Source organism: Excalfactoria chinensis, chromosome 4, assembly GCF_039878825.1.
Source record: "Excalfactoria chinensis isolate bCotChi1 chromosome 4, bCotChi1.hap2, whole genome shotgun sequence".
Classification (NCBI taxonomy): Eukaryota; Metazoa; Chordata; class Aves; order Galliformes; family Phasianidae; genus Excalfactoria; species Excalfactoria chinensis.
Window position 1 is genome coordinate 36,325,158 of NC_092828.1, and position 19,739 is coordinate 36,344,896.

At 48.0% G+C, this 19,739-nt stretch overlaps 1 protein-coding gene across 3 annotated transcripts; it reads left to right on the forward strand.

The window, feature by feature from the left end:
- Positions 1-5,590: 5,590 nt before the first annotated feature.
- SPRY1 (sprouty RTK signaling antagonist 1) lies at positions 5,591-11,050 on the forward strand. 3 transcript variants are annotated; one of them, XM_072336436.1, is made up of 2 exons: positions 5,591-5,758; positions 8,478-11,050. In XM_072336436.1, exon 2 carries the CDS (start codon positions 8,533-8,535, stop codon positions 9,493-9,495), a length of 963 nt encoding a protein of 320 aa, XP_072192537.1. In that variant the 5' UTR covers positions 5,591-5,758; positions 8,478-8,532; the 3' UTR covers positions 9,496-11,050. The 3 variants fall into 3 exon arrangements, with proteins under 3 accessions (XP_072192537.1, XP_072192539.1, XP_072192538.1); XM_072336438.1 differs by lacking the exon at positions 5,591-5,758 and adding an exon at positions 6,322-7,092; XM_072336437.1 differs by lacking the exon at positions 5,591-5,758 and adding an exon at positions 7,099-8,323.
- Positions 11,051-19,739: the final 8,689 nt, after the last annotated feature.

The window sequence follows — 19,739 nt, forward strand, 5'->3', positions numbered from 1 at the left end:
TTTGTTTCATATTGTTTTTTTCTGCTTTTCCCATGAAAAGTCAAAACCCCTAAATACTTACATATTGAAGGGGATGATGCTGTGGCCAGAAGTGCATGTGTCTGCCTGTAAGGACATTCGGTGGCGCGTTTATTTTCCTGCAGCCAGTTTCTGGTCCCAAGCCCATGACAGCGCCCTGTCTATGCGAGAGCTGGTTCTCCAGATCTGCATTTTCAAAGGCACCATTACCAGTAGTAAGGTTCAGAGGGAGAAGTGTCAGTGAAAAAAAAACGTCTCTCAGTACAAACTTCTTTTTGAGGGATCTGTGGATCAACTTCCTCCCTTCTTGCATTCCAGGGAACTGAAGGCTGTATCTTAAAATCTGATTGAAATAGCTTTCAGCTGGTAAGGCAGAACCAAGAATGTGACATAGACATGAGTTACAGCTTCCCTACAGAAGCTGTTGAAGCTGCAGAGGGAATCTGAACTTAGTTGTTGACACACTGTTCTCGAGAACAACAAAAGAGATTGTGTTCATTGGGCCAACCCCATCATTCTTGCTAAAAGCAGTCTCAGGTTTCCATGTATATTTTCACATCAAATTAGAAATGCTGCTCCTGAGACCTCCTTCAACGGGCAGTGACAGATTGCACAACCCGATAAACAGTCGGCATTCCTAGAGATGTGCTGAGGTACCAATAGCCGAGTCTCCACAAGTGGTGAGCTAATAAAAACACGCTCACTGCAATGTCTTTAAATTAGCACAGAGCTTTCCCTCTTCCTGTGATAATACAGTCCACACCCAGGGAGTGGCCACTTCTTGAACAGAAATGGGAAAGGTTTGTTCCTCGGTTGTTTTTGAAGAGCAAGGCTATTATTCAGCCATGGTGGATTTCCTCTGGCTAGTATTTTATCAGCTATAATTAAAACAGCCACCTCCTTTCAGTCAGCTCTCAGCACATACTTACGCAGCTAGATCTACAGCGCTTAATCCCTCTGTGAGAAGCTTTGTAGCTCTACCTGTTTGTTACCTAACTCAGCTGTAGGAGAAAGCAGGAGAAAAGGAAAAGCAGGCTTAAGGAACTACTTAAACTCATACGGCTACAGAAATTAAATTACCCAGGTTTCCTCCTTGCACTGAATCATCTTGTGTAAGGCCAGACAATGAGCGCAGCAGCTAAACACGAGGTCTTAAGAGGCAGAGAGAGAAAGAAACTTAACAGAAAGAATAAGTGTGACTATCTGAAGGGGAAAAGTGAACGTATCAGTTCTCTACAGGGCAAGCGAATAGCAAGCAGTGAACAGACAAGCTGTGCCTTGGTGCTTTGAAGAGCAAACTGTTTTGCTTCTTGTTAGGTGTCTCTACAGATGTGCTGTCATTCCTACAGCTTTTCTTCAGTGCTGCTTGTCTTCAGTTGCATTTATGGCAGCAAAAGTTACTTTGCTAATTCTTCACAGCAAAAGCAAGGCAGCCTTACAAACTACCACAGGGGAAGGCTAAAAAATGATATAGGTGCTACCTGAGTTGCAGCCTACCCTGGTGTTGAACCTCATTTACAAAACGTAGTTTTCAGTGATTCAGAAATAGCTAGGAGGTATCCCTAACCCCAGCACAGAACTGCTGAAATATGCACGGAAAGCACTGCTTTGTCTGATTTGGTGCAAGAGATGGGAAGGGCTGCACATTGCCAAGCCAAACTTACTGCACCTTTGGATTTTCTTTCTCTCCAACTGGAGCTAAACGTGGGCATGCAGCAAACCCCTCGCTCTGCAGCACTTCCCCCTGCACTTTGATTCAGTGTTCACGTGCTCACAAAGCAGGTTCAAGTTGAGGTTCAGTCCTTTGTTCTCGGAGGTTTGCCTGGCTGCTGCCTCGTACTATCTGCCTCTAAGAAAAACTGATGTTATCTTCTAAAGAGAAAAGTCGAGATTGTATTCGCAACTGAGAATTTCCTGTGTGCCTGCCCCCAGCCCGTGCGCTGACAGCACAGAGCAGTGGCTGTACGTGGCTGCGCTTCTTCACGCAGCTCTGAGAACACTCTCTGCACGGTAGCTGGAGAAATCCCCAGCCGCTGGTCCCTTTGATCTCAGATAAAGGTCAACCTGTCTAGCAGAAAGCGTGATCGGAAACACAACCTCACAACCTCCTTCACTTTCTCTTTCCTACCCTGGAATGGCTCACTGTGTCTTTCAAGGTGTGCCTCCACTATGGCAGGTACGGTTTTCACTTCAGCTTATCGGAACATCTTTATATCGTGCCATGCCAACGAGCTGATGGGTAAACCCCCAGTAACAAGCAGCGTTCAACAGCTATTGTAGTTATTTATATATAAAGGTGTGTTCATGTGTGTGTGGATGTGTGTATGTAGACCTACTAGAGAATTAAGAATTCACAGTGCCGGTGGTTCTTCTCCTAAAGAACACACGGTTTCCCTGCACTGCATTTCAGAGGTTCTCTGAGCACACCGTGGGTCCTGAGCTTCCCAGTGCTGATAGCTGCACAGTACCTCCTTGTGCAAAGTCAGACTTTCTGACACGCTGAGGCCTTGGAGCTGCAGAGCCCAGCTGTTCCTCACGGCCTCTGCAAGCTTCTCGCCGCACAGCACGGGTTGAATGCATGACTTACACGTTCTCCAGGTAAGGAGACTGGCACAGCAGTTTTGCTTCTAATTGTATCTGGCTTTAGATGCTAATCTGCATTGTTGTTTTTTTAATTGCTTTTAAATTCCTGTATAACTTTCTAATTGTTGTTACAGCTGTGAAGGTTCGTAGGTGACTGACAAATAACTTGTGCAAAGATAAACACTTTCTCTGCTGAGTTTCCTCAAAGCCGTATTGGCTTAAGATACTTATCACCAAAGAAGATGAGTGATGGGAACAGTAAATATTGAATTCTTCAAGCATAGGCTGTTGGACACCTGTTTTGTCTGAAATGACACCGTGTGAGGATAGATGGGACGGCTTTTGCTTTTTATAGATGAAGCAACCTCATACCGCTGAGGAGGAGGCATGAGGTGCTGATGTGTGGGTCTGAGAATGCATCCCTCTTCTATGTTGGGATGTTTGCCTTAGCATGGGTGTTGTATTAGGCATCAGCGAGACATGGGCTAGGAGATGTTGCTTAGGGAGAAATATAGGAAATATAAGGGTACCCCTAGGTGGGAAGGAAGCACTGTTACTCGTTACAGCTAGCGGGAGAATCACAGTTCACCTTTACAGAGCTGTGCTTCACAATCAGTGAAGGTCAATCAAGTGAGTTAGGAAAGTTGCTTCTGGGTGTGGATTAGGAAAAATAAACAAAGAAACAAACAAACACAAAAATGAGCCATCTACTCCGAGGGAGAAGCACTACAAGAGTGCAGAATGAGGAGATTATCTGCAGTGATCCTGCAAGTGAAAGTGGAAATAGGGGCTGAATCATGACTATCAGCGATCATTCAGTCTCTTGAACCTAATTCTCAGAGGTTTGTCGTGAGGATTAACTTTGTGCATAGAGGGCTGGTCTCTCTTGACTCCTTTTATTGTCAGTAGAAGAGAGAGGCTCCTTGCAAGACAGCTTGGATTCCTGTCTGTCTGTCTGTCAATCCTCAAAGCAAGGTTGTGCCAGGATGTAGTCATAAGGTGTGTCACTCTTCTTCCAAGTTGCCAACTTATTCTCCAGAATTCTAAGCTCTCCATTTTCTAACGAAAGCTTTTTACTGCTATCACTTCCAAGAAAAATCTGAGATGACTTGCAGGAGATGCAGGCGTGTTTGCTCGAGTGTGTGGAGAGCCTTCTGATATAACTGGAGGGTTCTGCCTTGTTTCAGTGAAGTGTTAATTCTGGTGCCAAGCGATAGTAGACCATTGCCAGTATGCTTGATTATTTTAGTGACCCATTTAAGCCCAGTATTGTATTTCTAAAATCAAGCTGTTACGCTTGGCATAGCTTTTTAAGGTTGTACCTGCTTTAGCGATGCACACAAAATAAAGGTGTTTAGCAATGTTGTTATTGCTGTTTCCTAGGGAAGAAAAAAAGCACCCTGCCTCCTAAGAGAAGACAGCTGGTTGCTAGGTGCAGTATACTTGGCTGTATGGCCCCAGCAGCGCGGTTACCTGCAGCCTGCCTGCAGTTTGCCTCCTGCTGCCTCCGATGCTCCCACAGTCGATGTTGCTATGAGAATTACTGCATGGAGCACAGCCTATGGAAGTGCTGTTTCTGTCTTTATTTGGGGCAACTGAATGACATCTCAAATGCAGTGCACTGGCCCACAGTGGCTCGGTGAAAATAGCTTCTTGCTTTCTGCTCGCAGTGGTGTGAGCACGGTTTGGGTGGGCAGTCATGTTGCTTAATTCCCCTAGTAGTAGCAGCGATGATCTGGCCTGTTTTTATGGCAGCACCTAAGATTGTCATGCTGATGTCACTGGCATTTTCTTCCCCGGCCTAGTGAAGGTTAATGCAATATAGGTGCACCATGAGAGTGTGGTCTGGGCAGACAGAAGAAGCGACAGCAGAATCCCTTCATACTGGCACTGTAACAATGATTTGCTTTTGGGTGAAGCTTCCTTCTAAGCTGCTTTGAGTATTCCTTATGTGGCTTGATTTTTTGCTTTGGGACAAAATGAGGCAGAGAAAGACTGCAGAAAGCTGATTGCAGTTCTTCAGGCTGGGGACTTTGGGGGTGTTTGGCCAGGCATTAACAGTCTCACACATCCCAGTATGTTGCTTTATTGTTTATAACTCTCCAACTGTTGATTTCTTTTTCTGTCATTTCTTTTTCTCACAGAGATGTGATGGAATCACCATCCCTAGAGATGCTCAAGGACCACGTGGACCTGGCACTGAGGGATATGGTCAGTGGGTATGGTGGGGACGGGTTAATGGTTGGACTGGATGACCTTAGAAGTCTTTTCCGTCCTTGGTCATTCTATGATTTTTCTGTGTGTAGTTGCTTATTAATGCTCCGTAGTTACTCAAACAATAGCATATATCAGAGAGAGCTTTCAGCCAAGGCGATGATGGCTTTGAAGGCATTGCTGCACCCTCCCCATCATCACGGTAGGAAAGCCACAAGTGACAAACTTCTCACGGACATCTGCAGAGCCAGGCCTGGTAGGGCAGTGAGCCCAAGGAGTGAGCCCCGTACTCCTCAGCGCTTCAGTGCCTGCAAAGGGCAGTTTGCCATCCAGTGGACGGGTAACGAGGGCAACGGATGCCAAGCGTAATGCTTTCTAAAGTCCTCGGCTGAAGGATCGCGGCGGGACACGAAGCTCCGGCCCCCCGGCAGTCCCCTCCTGCAGGGCGCCCCCTGCCGGCCGGGCGGTGCGGCCACCCGAAGCTACGGGCGGGGCGGGCGGGCGGCCTCAGCACGTGCCGGGAGGCGCCGGGCCGAGACCGTGCCGAGCGGCGCCGCGCTGCCCCGCCCCGGGCTCTCCCGAGGGCCGCGGCGGGAGGGAGGGAAGAAGGGAAGGAAGGAGGGAGGGGAGGAAGGAGGCGGGAGGCCGGCGGCCGTGACCTCGGCTCGAGCGGCGGGAGCGGCTCCCGGGAGGGCGCGGGAGTCCACTCCGGGATTTCGGGGGCGCCGCGCGGTGACACATTGACATCACGGGGGCGCGGCCGGGCGGCGGGCGGGGGCTGCGCGCTGAAAGGCGGCGGAGCGCGGCCGCCCTCACTCCGGCACGGCGGCGGGACCGGGAGGGCGCGGAGCGGCGCGCGCGCGGCTGCCTGCACTGCCCGGGCTGGACCCCGCGCCGCGGCCGCCAATGTGCCTCGGGAAGCGGGCTGCCTCCTCGCCCTCAGGTGAGCCCGGGCGTGCGGAGACGGGGCAGGTGCCGGGGGGCCGCGGCGCGGGGGGTGCGGGCGCGCTCGGAGCGTGTCAGCCTCCGGCGGCGGGCACATGGCAGCGCGCGGCGCTCCGGGCCGCTCCGCGTCCGCGGCGAGGACCGCGCGTTGCCCGCTTGCAGGGACCGCGTGCGGCGCGGCGAATGAGCTCCGAAGCGGCGGAGGAAGAGCCGCAACGCGGCGTTCCGGCCTCCGCAGGGGCGGCTCGGAGAGCGCAGCCGGAGCGGAGCGACCGCGAAGGGCTTTTCTCGGCGCCGGGACGGCCGAGCGGAGCGATCGCGGTGCGGCCGGCGGGGGAGCTGCCCGAAGCGGCTCCGCGCTCCGCCCGCCGGGCGCGACCCGGAGCGCGCCGAGGGGGCGACCCGAGCCGCGGCCGGCGTCGCCGTTAGCGGCGGCCGCGCAGCGAGGAGCGCGTGAGGGACCGCTGCTGGAGCCGCGGGGAGCCGGAGGCGGGGGCGTGCGGCACACGCGCGCCGGGAGCCGAGCAGGTGCCGCCGGGCACGGGCACACGCGCGCGCCCCCTCCGCCTCCTGCAGCACCGCCGTGCCCGGGGAAAGCGGCGGCCGCCGACGGGGAGCGGGAGGGACGGAGCGCAGACGGAGCCCGCGCGGCGGGAAGCCGGGATCCGCTCTCGGGATGGGACCGGACCGCGCTCCGGGGCGGCTCTCGCGCGGGACCGAGGCGCCCCGAGAAGGAGCTGCCCGGCCGCCTCCCGGAGGGGCTGCGCGGGGCCCCGGAGCCGGCGGCGGGGAATCCCCGTGCCGGCGCTGCCGCTTTAAACGCCGGGAAGTCCGCCCTCGTGAGGCGGCAGCGACCTCGGGCTGCGCCCTCCCCCCGCGGAAGGGGGGGCAGCCCTTGTTTTCATTCATAACTTTTTTTTCCCCCTCTTTTAATTCCCCTCCTCTTCCTTCCTCCTCGCTCCGCTCGCAGAGGGCGCCGCGCGCCGCCCGCCCGGGGCCGCCCGAGCTCCGCGGGGCTGGGGCGGGGCGGAGATGGGAGGGGGCAGCGCCGCGCTCCGACGCGGTTCTCTCGCCCCGCGTGCGTGATGTTACTCGGTGCGCCCCGCCGGGGGCTGGGGTGGGGGGGCAGCCGCTTCCGACGCCGGCGGCTGACCTCCTCGCCGTTCTCTCCGCTCCCGGCCCGCAGCTGGTGCTGTCAGTCCGCGTCCCCCAGAGGTGGCAGCGGGGGCTGTCGCGTTTCCTGAGCAGATCGCGTGTCGCTCCCCCGGGAGCTCGCTCCGGGCTGCCGCGGCTGCGTGTGCGTCTCGCCCTTCTCGCCTACGTTTACACTCGGTGCGTGTCGCGGGTTTCGTGGTGTGGGATGAACCGCAACGAGCGCGGCGGCGTTGGAGCCGTTTCGTTTATTTTTTTCCTTAATCTGCCGACTCTAAATGGGAATTGCGATCTTGGCCGGGCAGACGAGCGCGGGGACTTTTGCATCCTTACGAACGGGTATCGCTTCTCTGAGCGGTCGGCAGCAGAGATGCATCCCCACCTGCTGCAGTGAGCCTGCCTGCCCCGTGCTGCCCTGCGCTGCGGGAGCGGGACGTGCTCCTTGCCACGGCTGCAGCGTGTGTCCTGGTGCTCGTCTGTCCGCTCTGCTGTGCGTTTGTGTGTGACATCTCGCAGGGGTGAAAGGGGAGCGAGTTGTTCTGGGCTTTCTTTGAAGGGAGAACAGTTTATTTTCTTAGCTTTATGTATTAGAGTGGTAGCCGTTCCGTGCGTCTAGTGTGCAGCTTTTATACGGGTGCAGGGCTGTCAGTGCAGTTTTCTTGGTCAGCGTTTGCAGTCTTCAGGTCAGTAGTTGAAAGGTAAACCGTGAGGGTTGTGCATGAGAAGCTTTCAAAGGGATCTGTTCATCCGTTTTAACTAGAGACTCGGTAAAGAACTGCGTTATAGCTTAGATTAGCTAAGACACTTAGCTTGTCTTATTCTTTTATATCCATACTCATGCTCTGCCCTTTGGTGAGAGATTACCTGAAGCTAGCTCCTATTTGTACACTTTTGACTTATTGTAAGGTTTGGATGCTGAGTTTCCATCCCATAGGAAATGCTTTGTCCACCTGACTGAGTTTGAGGCTCCGCTGCTGCACGCACACCTCACTTCCAGAAGGAGCCGTACCCAAATGTGATGGAGGGCGGATCTCTTCAGCTTTCTGGTGCTGCAGATCCAGTCGGAAAAGGGAGGACTGTGTGTGCTCTTCATTCTACCAGCAGAGTGCTGACCTGACGGTGCTTTTTCCCATGTCCGGCTTAGTTCTGGGGGCAGGCAGAACCGCTGTTGCTAATTAGACACCGAGTTCGGTAGCACGCGAGAAGCACGCACTTGTATGGCTTGCCAAGTTAGCGCACAGGTTAATAGTGATTTTTATAGTTATTTTCTTTCTGAGCTCTCATTTTAATGGCGAGGGGTCTCCTCCAGCATTCCTCACCTATGATGCCATGCCCGGGCTTTCCTCACTGCTGGACTTTGGCCAGATCCTCAGCGTTGCCGTAATCCCCTGCTGAAAGAGATCGGCACCAGGTGGCTTGGGCAATTTGTGGTTTGCTATAGCAATTTTATTTTCAGACGGTATCCTGTTCTTTGTTCCTCTTTTGTGCTTGATCTTGTGTATGCGTGTATATATGTACACAAGCGATGTTTATTTATACCTCCTCTCTTCTCGTTATTATTCTAGGATTTCAGATGCATGCCAGGTTCCTGCTGAATGCCAGAAGTAGAGATCACTACAGATGGAGCCCCAAAGCCAGCACGGCAGTGGTGGTTCGCTGGTGGTGATTCAGCAGCCCTCTCTGGACAGCAGGCAGCGGCTGGAGTACGAGCGGGAGAGCCAGCCTGCGGCTATCTTGTCACTGGACCAGATCAAGGCGATCCGTGGCAGCAATGATTACACTGAAGGTCCATCTGTGGTGAAAAAGTCTGGTCCACGGACAGCACCGAGGCAAGAGAAGCACGAAAGGACTCATGAAATCATACCAATTAATGTGAATAACAATTACGAACACAGACCCAACCACGTGGGGCACGTGGCACATCAGCATAATGCGAGGGTTCCTGTTTTGAGCAGATCAACCAGCACGGGGAGCGCGGCCAGCTCTGGGAGCAACAGTAGCGCTTCTTCGGAGCAAGGGCTGTTGGGACGGTCGCCTCCATCGTGGTCGGGTTCAGGCCACAGGTCCGAGCGGACAATCCAGACGCAACCCAAGCAGTTGTCGTTGATTGTAGATGATCTGAAGGGTCCTTTGAAAGAGGACTTGACACAGCACAAGTTTATCTGCGAACAGTGTGGCAAGTGCAAATGTGGTGAGTGCACAGCTCCGAGGGCCTTGCCTTCTTGCTTGGCCTGCAACCGGCAGTGCTTGTGCTCCGCGGAGAGCATGGTGGAGTATGGCACCTGCATGTGTTTGGTCAAAGGGATCTTCTACCACTGTTCTAACGACGATGAAGGGGACTCATACGCGGATAATCCCTGCTCTTGCTCCCAATCACATTGCTGTTCTAGGTACCTGTGCATGGGAGCCATGTCCTTGTTTTTGCCTTGCTTGCTCTGTTACCCTCCTGCAAAAGGATGCCTAAAACTGTGTCGAGGGTGTTACGACCGCATCAATCGTCCGGGCTGCCGATGCAAGAACTCCAACACTGTCTATTGTAAACTGGAGAGCTGCCCCTCTCGGGGTCAGGGCAAGCTGTCATGATTTTTGGAGGGAGGTTTACTTCCTCCAACTTTTGATTTTCAGGTTGTAGCTGATATATATATATATATATATATATATTTCTTTTTTTTTTTCCTTCCCTCCCCCCTTTAGGGGTGTGTAGGGGGGCTGCTTTCTTCCACTCCCACCCCCCCCTCGCCCTACTTCAGATACACAAATTATTCCCTTTGAATCTTTGTTCTTCTCTAATTGAGTCAGCCGAGTGTGGAGTGTTTTACGTATAGTTATTTGCTGCTCTTTGGTAAGTGTGGACTTGGTATCTGCGTCTGCCACCCACTTTGGCAGGGTCTTCTGAGTCTGTAACTGAACCACTCCTGAAAGAGACAGTGAGGGCTCATTTGGCTCTTGCAGCTTCTTGCTCTGAATATCTTCCCAAAGATGTTTTTCATTCTCAGCTATTTTTTTTTTTCCCCTCTAACCCCCTTGGGTACCTCCAAGGAATAACTCTCATGAGTGAGTCGGATTGTGAAATAACTTCTTGTCTGTGTTCTTTCCGGAAAGGGATGTAAGGCTTTACCAAACTAAAGGCCTGATTCTTTAGTAAGCAGCCTGCTTTTTTGGCTTCTTTGTTTTCCTCCTCTTTTAACTTCTACGATATTCTCAGTCCTGAGAGTTGGCCAATTGCTCCTATTGCTTTGTTGTTTTTTTTTCTTAACACGACTTCAGTTTTTGCTACGCTATGTAGATCTTCATATTGGAGACATTATGGCTGCGACCGTACTCGTTTTTCACTTGCTGTCAAATCTTTGAAGGATATTGCTCACTCCACCCTCCTCCTGTTGTTGTTTGAGTCCATCAATATCACGCCGATATTAAAGTTGGTGGTGTTCATGTACCCAGACAGCCTTCAGGTGTCATTGAGTCACCTAAATGTTCTCGACTCTTTAATGTTTCTGGTGATTCTCTTGTTTAGTGATTTATTTTATTATTTTTTTTTTTTTAGCTCTGCTCTGTACTTTATAATTTTATTCTGTTCCCTGTTTTATTGCCTTAGCCACAAATTGTGGTCCTTTTTTTGTATATTTTATGTATAAAACACAAAGTTGAATCCCAACTATTTTTAAGACAAAAGTCTGTTAAAACTTTTTTTATTGTAAAGAATATTTATTATGTGAATCTCTATTATTTTATGATATTTATTGCAAAAAAGACTTTGAAAATGTACTCATGTCTGAATATAACAAAATATCAATACTTAACGAAATAAGGATGACGCGAAGAAAGTACATATGTTAACTATAATGCAGAAAATATATTAATTAATGAAAATGGCTCTCGAGTTCTTTTGTTACAACAAGAAGTTGTGAGCTACTCGTGTGTATTCTGGGTTCTTGAGGTTTATTTTTCTCTCCTGGTTGGATATCAGGTAGCGAGGAACTTCCCTGTTGATACTTCAAAACCACTAGTCTGTGCTCTACTTTATTTTACCTAATTTTGAGTCTGCTAACTATTTGTCAAGCAAGTTCTTGCAATTGGATGTATGCATTGTGCTTAGCAGTGCCAGGAGATACAGGCCCTGTTTATTTAACAGCGTTTGGGCGGATATTTGTGAAGGAGGAAACCGTAACTTCAAGGTTTTTCCTTTTTGTTTTGTTTTTTTGTTGTTTTTTTTGTTGTTTTTTTTTTTTTTAAAGAATTCCAAATTAACATGTGAAAGTACTTTAAATTTTCCTCCGTGGAACTTCTTGGCTGGTTAAATTGTATTTCAATTGAAGCAATGAACCTATTGAGCTCAATTCTAAATAAAAACCAAGAGGCAGGATATAAAACAACATTTGTGTTTCTGCAGTTTGCTAGCTTTGAAGGGCTGTGTGTGCATATGCGGATGTACGTATGTGTGTGGCTTGCTTGGTTCTTTTCCCATACCTTTTGCCGATGTCAACTGAGTCTACCTTGTCTTCAAATGAAAGGCTCTTAAGGGTGACCCAAGTGTCACGGCTGTTTGTGGCCATTTAACACGTATTCAACAAAAAAGCTTTTCATTAAGAGTGAATGGGGAAACCTCTTTTTTCTGTCCACGTGGGTCAAGGCTAACCTCACGATTCTTTTAAAGTAAAAAGTTTACTAAAGGGATGTAATTTCATGTGGTATTCGGAGTAAGTGCTTCTAGAGAAACTCCACTTGAGGAACACGGTAATAATCTGACTGATGTCGCACTGCATTTTGAAGTCTTGCTTGCTTGGAATTGATGCACTGGAGCTGTTGTAACTCCCAGTACGCTGATGATTTGAGTAAGCTGGGCTTTTGTAGCAACTCCATCAAACTCAATCCAGTGTTGTGTGAGCTGACTAAAAGTTGTGTTCTTTATTGAATGGCTTGTATAATTTCTGCAAGGTATATGATGAAATTGTAATGTGGGTGCGTCTAAGAAGCCACTTGCTTTGCAGAGTACAGTTGGTAATGCTGCATGTACATGTGACAGAACTTACAGGTGAGGAAGGTTGTGGGATGGCAGTGTGCATGTTAATCTGCTTTCCAAGATTGCTGCTTCTTGAGATGGAGCAAAGCCAAGAGAAGAATGTTTCAGAGGAGTAAGTGACTCACTTTGAACTACTTCCTTATCACTAATACTTCTCCAACAGTGGCAGCTGCAAACAGCCCTCGGGAGACAATGAAATCCTTGTCAAACAGTCACCGTTGGTCAGATAAAACCATTTTAAGACTGTGTAGTGACCATCAGAATTACTGGGCCAAATACATCTTCATAACTGGATACAATCCAGCTCTGCGTTGAGTAAGTTTGCTTGGAACGGTGCTGGTGGTTCTTCCTTTTCAGGGAAAAAAATATACATTCTTGGTCTCTGCCTCTCTCTTTTCTAGCCAAGTATCCAAAGTGGGGATTTGCAGTTTCTTAGGAGGAACATTTGACCTATGCAGATTCAGGAGATGACTGTTCACTGTATCTCTTAATTGTGACTGTGAACCCTAGAGAAGGCAGCGTTGAGGCAATGGAAGTAACAGGTGGATGCTGTATCTTTTGTATTTGATGTACATCTATATTTGAGTTTATTCTTGGGTCCTTCAGATTTTAGGATGATGGCCTTAATGTATGGAAGTGGATATGATCCTCTCGGGCAGATTTTTGTGGTGTAGAACCTATTAGGGTCACTTGAGAGCAAGTGGATGTCTTTCTGGTGGTGGTGGTGTTAAGCAAGCTGGCAGATGCATCAAGTAAGCCTCCATGACTTGGAGAGACAGAAGCTATTTCATTCAACTTTGCTCCAAGTAGTCAGTCATTATGGTCAGTTCTACTTACTACAGTACAGTAACTGGAATGTCCACCTAGAGTTACGGTGTCATGTAAGGAGCTGAACAGGCTTACTGAATGTTAATGGGAATTTTGATGACTGGGAGACTTAAGTTCTTCAATGTTTGTCAATGAGTTGCTCGGGTTACTTTCCACAGGTCAGACTGTCAGAGTGGTCCAGTTGCTGTTACAATGTAAATGATAATGATTTCTTAACCATTTGCAGATAGCTTTTATTTTGGAGGAAAGAAAGAAAAGCAACCAAAAAAGAAACCTGGTGTGTAAAAGGATTGGACATATGTGTAATTAGGCAAGAGGTTCAGCTGACCTACTAACCTAATTGTATAGGTCACTGATGGATTTGAACAAGCTGGCCATCTGGTTGCATGCAGCTGAGTGCTGAAATGTCTCATGTGAATTCTGCAAAGAAGGGGGAAAAAAAAAAAAGGAAGCTTCTGCAGGCTGGGATTCAGGTCTGTGTTTGCTTAGCAGCTCAAAAACTGTGGTAAGAGATGGGTTTGGGAAGCATGTTAAATTTCCATGCTCCTTGCTGCAGAAATATATTGGTAGGGTGAAAAATTGTGAGTTCAGGTCTATGGCTAAAGACAGCTTCGTTATACTAATTCTAGCATGGATGATAGTGTTATCCGGGGGGGGATAATGCTTAACAAATGAAAAGTACTTGCTCTTGTTTATGGTTCCATATCATAAAGACAGGTGGGAGAGGATTAGCTCCTCTCTCTGTGATAAAACAAATCTGTTAAGAGGGATTAAAGGGGCTATATGAAATGTTTTAATGGACCTATAAGAAGTAATAGATGTTTTTTTCTTTTTGTCCTGGAGGAATGTTCAGGACTCGCTGATACTTCTGTGATTCTTGTTCTGCTAAAATTACCTCAAGATGCGAAGGAATCCTGAAGAAATGTTGGCTTTCTTCCAGACAGAGCACTTTTGTCCCAGTCACGGTGGTGCTTCAAGAAACCTGGGATACAATTCTGTTCTCACATCACACAGTTGGATTTACCAGCCTTATAAAGTGCGTGGGTGGCACGGGTGTCCTGATTAGCGTTTGTCAAGTTGCTTTTAGGGCAGATCAGAAGTAATTTTCCTTCTTAGCCGCAGTGATTTCTTACCTTTTTCACTCATAGGAGTAACCTATTTAATAGGTAGCCTGGTAGCCTCGCTTTATTCCCAGAGTGATGAGTATTGCTCAGTTTATATTTATGACAAGAGATAAAATGCTGTTGCTGTTGCTTTTCCCAGTATAATGCTTGCAGTTGCCACCCCCCACTTCTCCACGTGATGGTATCCTCAGATGAGAAACATCCTCATTTGCTTATTAGTAAATACAAATATGGGACAGATTTCCTGTAAACCACACATACTCTTCCTAGGTCTAAGTCTGGACGGGTGAAACCCAGCCATACTGAATGCCAGGATCTGTCAATGCTTTTAATGCACATATGCATTTGGAATAAAACCTAAGACTATATTGGCAAAGGAAAGAGTGTGCTATCCCAGGGGAGTGGCACTGTTACGTGTATTACAAAGCTAGTTATCTTCGGCTTGAAAATATAATTATTATCAATTGCTCATTTTTTGGAGCAACATGCATTTGTCTAACCACTAGAGAAAGGTGTAATGCTAAGCATGCCTCTCTTGCACTGTCTTTGTATATGTGTACAGCGCTACAACTCTGAAAACAAATATCCTACAGAACACAATGTCAAAAAGCACGAATGTTTGACAGGGGCTCTACCCCAAAGGGCTGAACATTGTGTTTGTGCAATAGGGAACACAATGGAGCTCACATCCTGCCTGACCCTTTGGGGCCACGACCATAGTATGGCTGCTTTGATAACACAGAATATTGCTTCTGAATGAAGTCAACGGATTTACACCGCTGCCTATGTTTGCTCGAGGACAGTGTACACCCACTAGTGGCTAGTTGCCCCAGCAGGCTGCACTGAATGGCCTTTCTCCTGCCGGTGGTTTTTCTTCTCTCTTTTTCTACTTTGTGATGGTGGTATTAATGGGGTTGGTTTACGTGGAATGCTGTATTATAAATGACTAAGATTTATCAGTGTTAATGTGTTCCTATTTCATGTGTCAGAGTAACTGGGAGAAGATGCTGGAATATTTTAAACACATACTAAAATTATCTGCTTGATTAACTCTTTAATAGACTTAACAGAAATAGTGCATCTTCTGGAGAGCACTTTAGGATTCAGACCTTCTGACAGCCCTTGTGGTGCTGTGGGGATTCTTCTTCCACAATTTAAGCAGGAAGAAAAATCACTGATGTTGTCTGGCCTGGGAAAAAATCCTCTTGATAGCACTTCTTACTGGTAGTGTTCAATGAGATGATTTTGGATCTGCATGCCCTGAGCAGGATACGTGAAGATGAAAATGAATAAACCACTTACAAGGGACAAAGCGGGGAGGTTCTGTGGCTTTTCTCCAACCTGAATTTTGGTAGAAGGTGTGGTACCTTGTTTTTAACATCAAGGTTTCGCAGTTGCCCCTGCTCAAAATCCATTTCAGCAAAGTCTGTTTCCTGTCCATATCCATTTCCTATTGTGTCCTGTATCACACCTTCTCTTTCCAGAGAATGTTATGCTCGTTTGTTATTCTACAACACGTGCAAAGCTCTTCTGGGTGAAAAAAAGCCACTGTTGTGTGAGCCACCTGCCCCTCTGCTACTGAGGACTCGCTGCTGTGATATGTTTCTGCAATGTCTGTCTCTCTCAGAAACCATGGTGATGATAATCCTGGCTAGCCAGGGTGGGAAATACAGCACATCTGCATCTCAGGTTTTCATTTTGGTCCAAAGTTCAGATCCAGATATGAACTGTGTCAAAGTTCAGCAGCACGTAGTGTCTGGGTTTAGGTTTACTAACCTGCAGAACTACATAAGGGAACACTGTTATAGCTGGAAATGCACCAGTTCTGCTGCAGTAATCAATCAAAGGATCACTATAGGAGCAAGAGGTGGACATACAAGACTCCAGAAGGACTTCATTTATACCTTCTTGTATGAGTTTCTCAAATCTTGAGTTTTTGGATCTGTAGGCTTGCTTTCCTCATTCCATTTTTCACTGTATATTGGAGCAGGAGCACTCACGTGGCGATTCCTCTCTCATTCATCACATCTCTGCTGCCAGGTGCAGATAGCATCCCCTGTAATTGCTAATCCGGTTTGCTCTGCCTGCTGACAACTCTAATGTACTTGGCTGGGGACAACTTTATCTCTTCAGGTGGCAAAAATGCAATACCTCTTTACCAAGTAGCTCAAAGCGTTTTGAGCTTGTACTGAAAATGCTTTCTTTTCATAAAGAATGACAAAAAATCTGTGAGGAAAGCATTTCTCTGTGCTGCTGGGAAGATGAGAGGGCTGCACAGAGCCGTGCCGTGAGGCAGCAGCTCTCCTGTCTGCAGTGTGGTGTTTCATGGTAAAGGCGCTCTTCTGTACAGAAAGCTGAATGAATGAATGAATGAATGAATGAACAAATGAATGGGGAAAGCAGTCAGCATCTGCCATTGTAGCACTTTCTGGAGAGTATTTATGAATCGGATGTTGTAACGTGCCACAGGCTGCGTAGGTGCGTGCATCTGACTGCACTGATTTGGAAGCAATAACGCTCCTATGTGGAAAGATATGTGATATTAGCACAGGGGCCAATTCTAATTGCCCTCGGTATAGCGTGCTGTGCAGTATGACACATCTGTAGGCAACAGCTTCGCGTTTGTCAGTTTGGGGTTTGTTAATAATATTTGGAAGTGGCAGTGATCCTGATCGCCGGGTGTCTGGAGATGTGGGAAATGAAGCAGGGCTATAAATACGACACGGTGCTCTCGGGGCTGGAAGCTAGAGCCATATCCTATAGCCTTCTAATTAAAAACCTTTATTTCCACAGATTTATTCTGTGGGCCTTACTAAATAGATCAGCCTTGGGTTTCTAATGGTGAATATTTTAGGAGGAATGTAGCCTTTGTTACTATGAATAGTCGGGAGCAGATTACCGGGATGCCAATTTCCTGTTGCCTTTCAGAGCTGCAATTTGAGCCCTATTTGCTCCTGGCTCTTGCACAATTGAAAACAATGGGTGGCTTCTTTCACGTTTCACTTCAGAGCTCTTAGAAACTGGGGAAGTGGCTAAAGCCCTACTTTACAGGTAATTAACAATAGATAATGTTTGCTCTGCGGTTCTTTTTTTTTCTTCTTTTTTTTAATGGCTGATGGAGGTGGAAGGAGCACACCCTGAGCTCCCAACACAGCACCGCAGTTTTGCGGCCCCGGTGCCACGGCACGGTGGGTCCCACGTACGCCCAAAGGGTCGGAGGGGAAAACAAGATAGAGAGGCGTTAGGTTGTTAGCAGTGCTGCAGGATGAGCGGCAAAGCCCGGCCAGGCCGCCCTCTTCCATCAGTGCCAGTGTTCGCCGCTGCTGCGGACCTGCTCTTTGATTTAGGGCCCCTTTTTATTGTATCCTCTATCTCCTTTATTAGGTGCGCACTTCTCATACCTTGTTGACATTTATGTAGGACGGTTAAATATTTTCTTGTGTCTATTCAGTCCTAGGAAAACACGTGTCCTTTACAGTTTATCTTAACTACGGAAGCTTGTTTGACCGCATACAGGCGCCGGTTGTTTAACATATCTCCTTAATACAGAGCTGTGTGGACTTGAGAAGGAGCTGCCAAAGAAGATGCTCTTGCGCCATGATTTGTATGTATCTAGAGATACACCCACGTGGCTGGGGCGGAGAGGAAATGTCTGAATGGGGATGCTCGGGCTCCCCGCAGGGAGCCGGGGAGAGATTAGCATCAGAATGAGCGTCAGCCTTAGAAGCGGGCTCCGCGTCTGCAGGCCGCGGGCGGGTGGGCAGGCGTTGAAAGAAATGGGAAAAAGTAAGAAAAACTAACAAAATACGGACGTTTTGCCCGAAGAACGGTTTAGTTGGCCTCACCGCGTATGCGGAAACTTCCTGAGTAGGCAGAAGAGTCGTGCACGCACATCATGTAGGTGTCCGGTATGTAAATGCACTCTTGCTTTTTGCATCTGCAAGCACGAAGTGTGCTAAAGCTGGAGGAGAAATGGAAAAGTTAACCGCGGCAGTAATTCTAGGCTGGTGCAAGCAGTCGTACTCAGGGGAGAAGCCCTGCATCTACTACACTTGCCCATCCCAGAGCAGCTTTTGTCCTGCTTGCCTTTGCCAGCCAGTGGCAGGACTTGATGGTAGCACTGTCAGCCTGAGCCTGCTGTCTGTACTGGTGATGCTGATACAGCTGATCCTCAAACAGTGGGCTTGTGATGCTTGACTTTGGCACCACAGAAATGCCACATAGGGCCATACCCGAAGGCCCCAGCCTCAGGCTGGCTCTCCGTGGTAGATGGGCTCTGGACAAGTCATCTGCCCTTTCCTCACTTCCCTGTCTGAAGGTGCAGCTGTGTAGGTGGTTACTGATATCAATCACATGGAACGATACAGAGCAATGAGCCAAAAAAGGACAAAATTTTCTAGCAGCACCTGTTAGAATTCTGCACGTGAATGCTATCTACATGAATTTGAACATGTAAGCAAAATATGTGAAAACAAAGAAGAAAAAAAAGGAAGAAATGAAAACAAGAAGCAGTTCTATGTTTACAGCTGCATTTCTGAGTTTCCATGAGACTTGTAGCATTTAATTAGCTTTAACTGGGGATATTGCTTTTGTCTCTTGTTCTCACCATTTGCAAGGCTATTGGAATAACTGGCTGACTCTTTAACCTACCACTGTTTCTCCTCCTTCTTGCTGCAGCTCTCCCTTCTATGACCTCACTGATATCTTTCTGACTGTGAATCTTGCAATAGAAACTATCCCCAGCGGAGAGCAAGAAGGCAGTCACAGCACACTGAATGTATGTCTTCGTCAGAGTGGGAACAAATGAAAGGATGGGCCTCTGCCGCTCATTTTGCTTTTAGCTTATACCCTGGAATGGTCAAGATAAGGCTGGGTAGGGATGCTGCTGCATAAGGGCCGTACTAGAAGAGCTCAGACTAGAACAATTGCAGGGATGTGAATGGACAGGATCACTGAAGTGTATTTTGTTGTCCGTCTACATGCCTAGTATCTGAAGTCTTGTAAACCTTGATACTCTTCTGAAATTTAAGCGAGGCTAATTAAAACAATAGAAAGAAAAGCATGGAATGGAAAATGGAACAAAAACTGTTGAGTCATGGCCTGAACCACTGATTAAACACCTGCAGAAAGGACCCGGTCAGCCCTGGGAGCACAGGTGAAGACAGTTCACCTGTGTGACCAGAAGGGGTGGGGCCTGACTGCACCTATCTTAGATCTTATTTAAGGGCTGACTGCCATTAGGGAAGGATATCTGGTTGGGGATCCCTTCTTGGTGGGGTTTTCCTTGTGAGTCTGGGTCTTTGGAGACAGGTGAGTACTCTTCCTTTGTAACACATTTTCATTATGCTAGTAGTCCCTTTGTCATCTCACCTCCTGTATCAACATTCTACCGTGTTGATCTTTCTGGCTGTTAAAATCTCTCAGCGCTGTTGCTGACTTACAAGTGTTGAGATTTGGTGTCTGGAGGGACATTAAGTGACTCAGCTGCAGCACCTCAGCTCAACGAGGTGCCATCTCTGTCTCACTTTCTGGCTTCCACTGAGATGTATTTTCAAAGAGATGTGTTTTTGTCTCTTCTGGAGCATTTACATAAAATACAACTGATGATAAAAAGAATATCTTGTGACCTAGGCCCTGTGATAGACTTTCTGCTTTTGTGTTCTGTGGGCACAGAGATGATATGTGAGGATACTGCATATGCAGTCAGCAAAAAACGAAGCTTTTCCTTGCATGCATCTAAAATTTCCTCTATGCCTTTGGACAGGCTACTCTGGTTGTCAGCTTCACCTGTAAGCGGCATTCTGCTTCAGGAAGCAATGACTCCTAAGTAATACTCAGAGAATGTCAATTTGCTA

What these genes read in the sequence shown, in the direction of transcription:
- SPRY1 (XM_072336436.1), top strand. Translation starts at nt 8,533, where the DNA reads ATGGAGCCCCAAAGCCAGCACGGCAGTGGTGGTTCGCTGGTGGTGATT.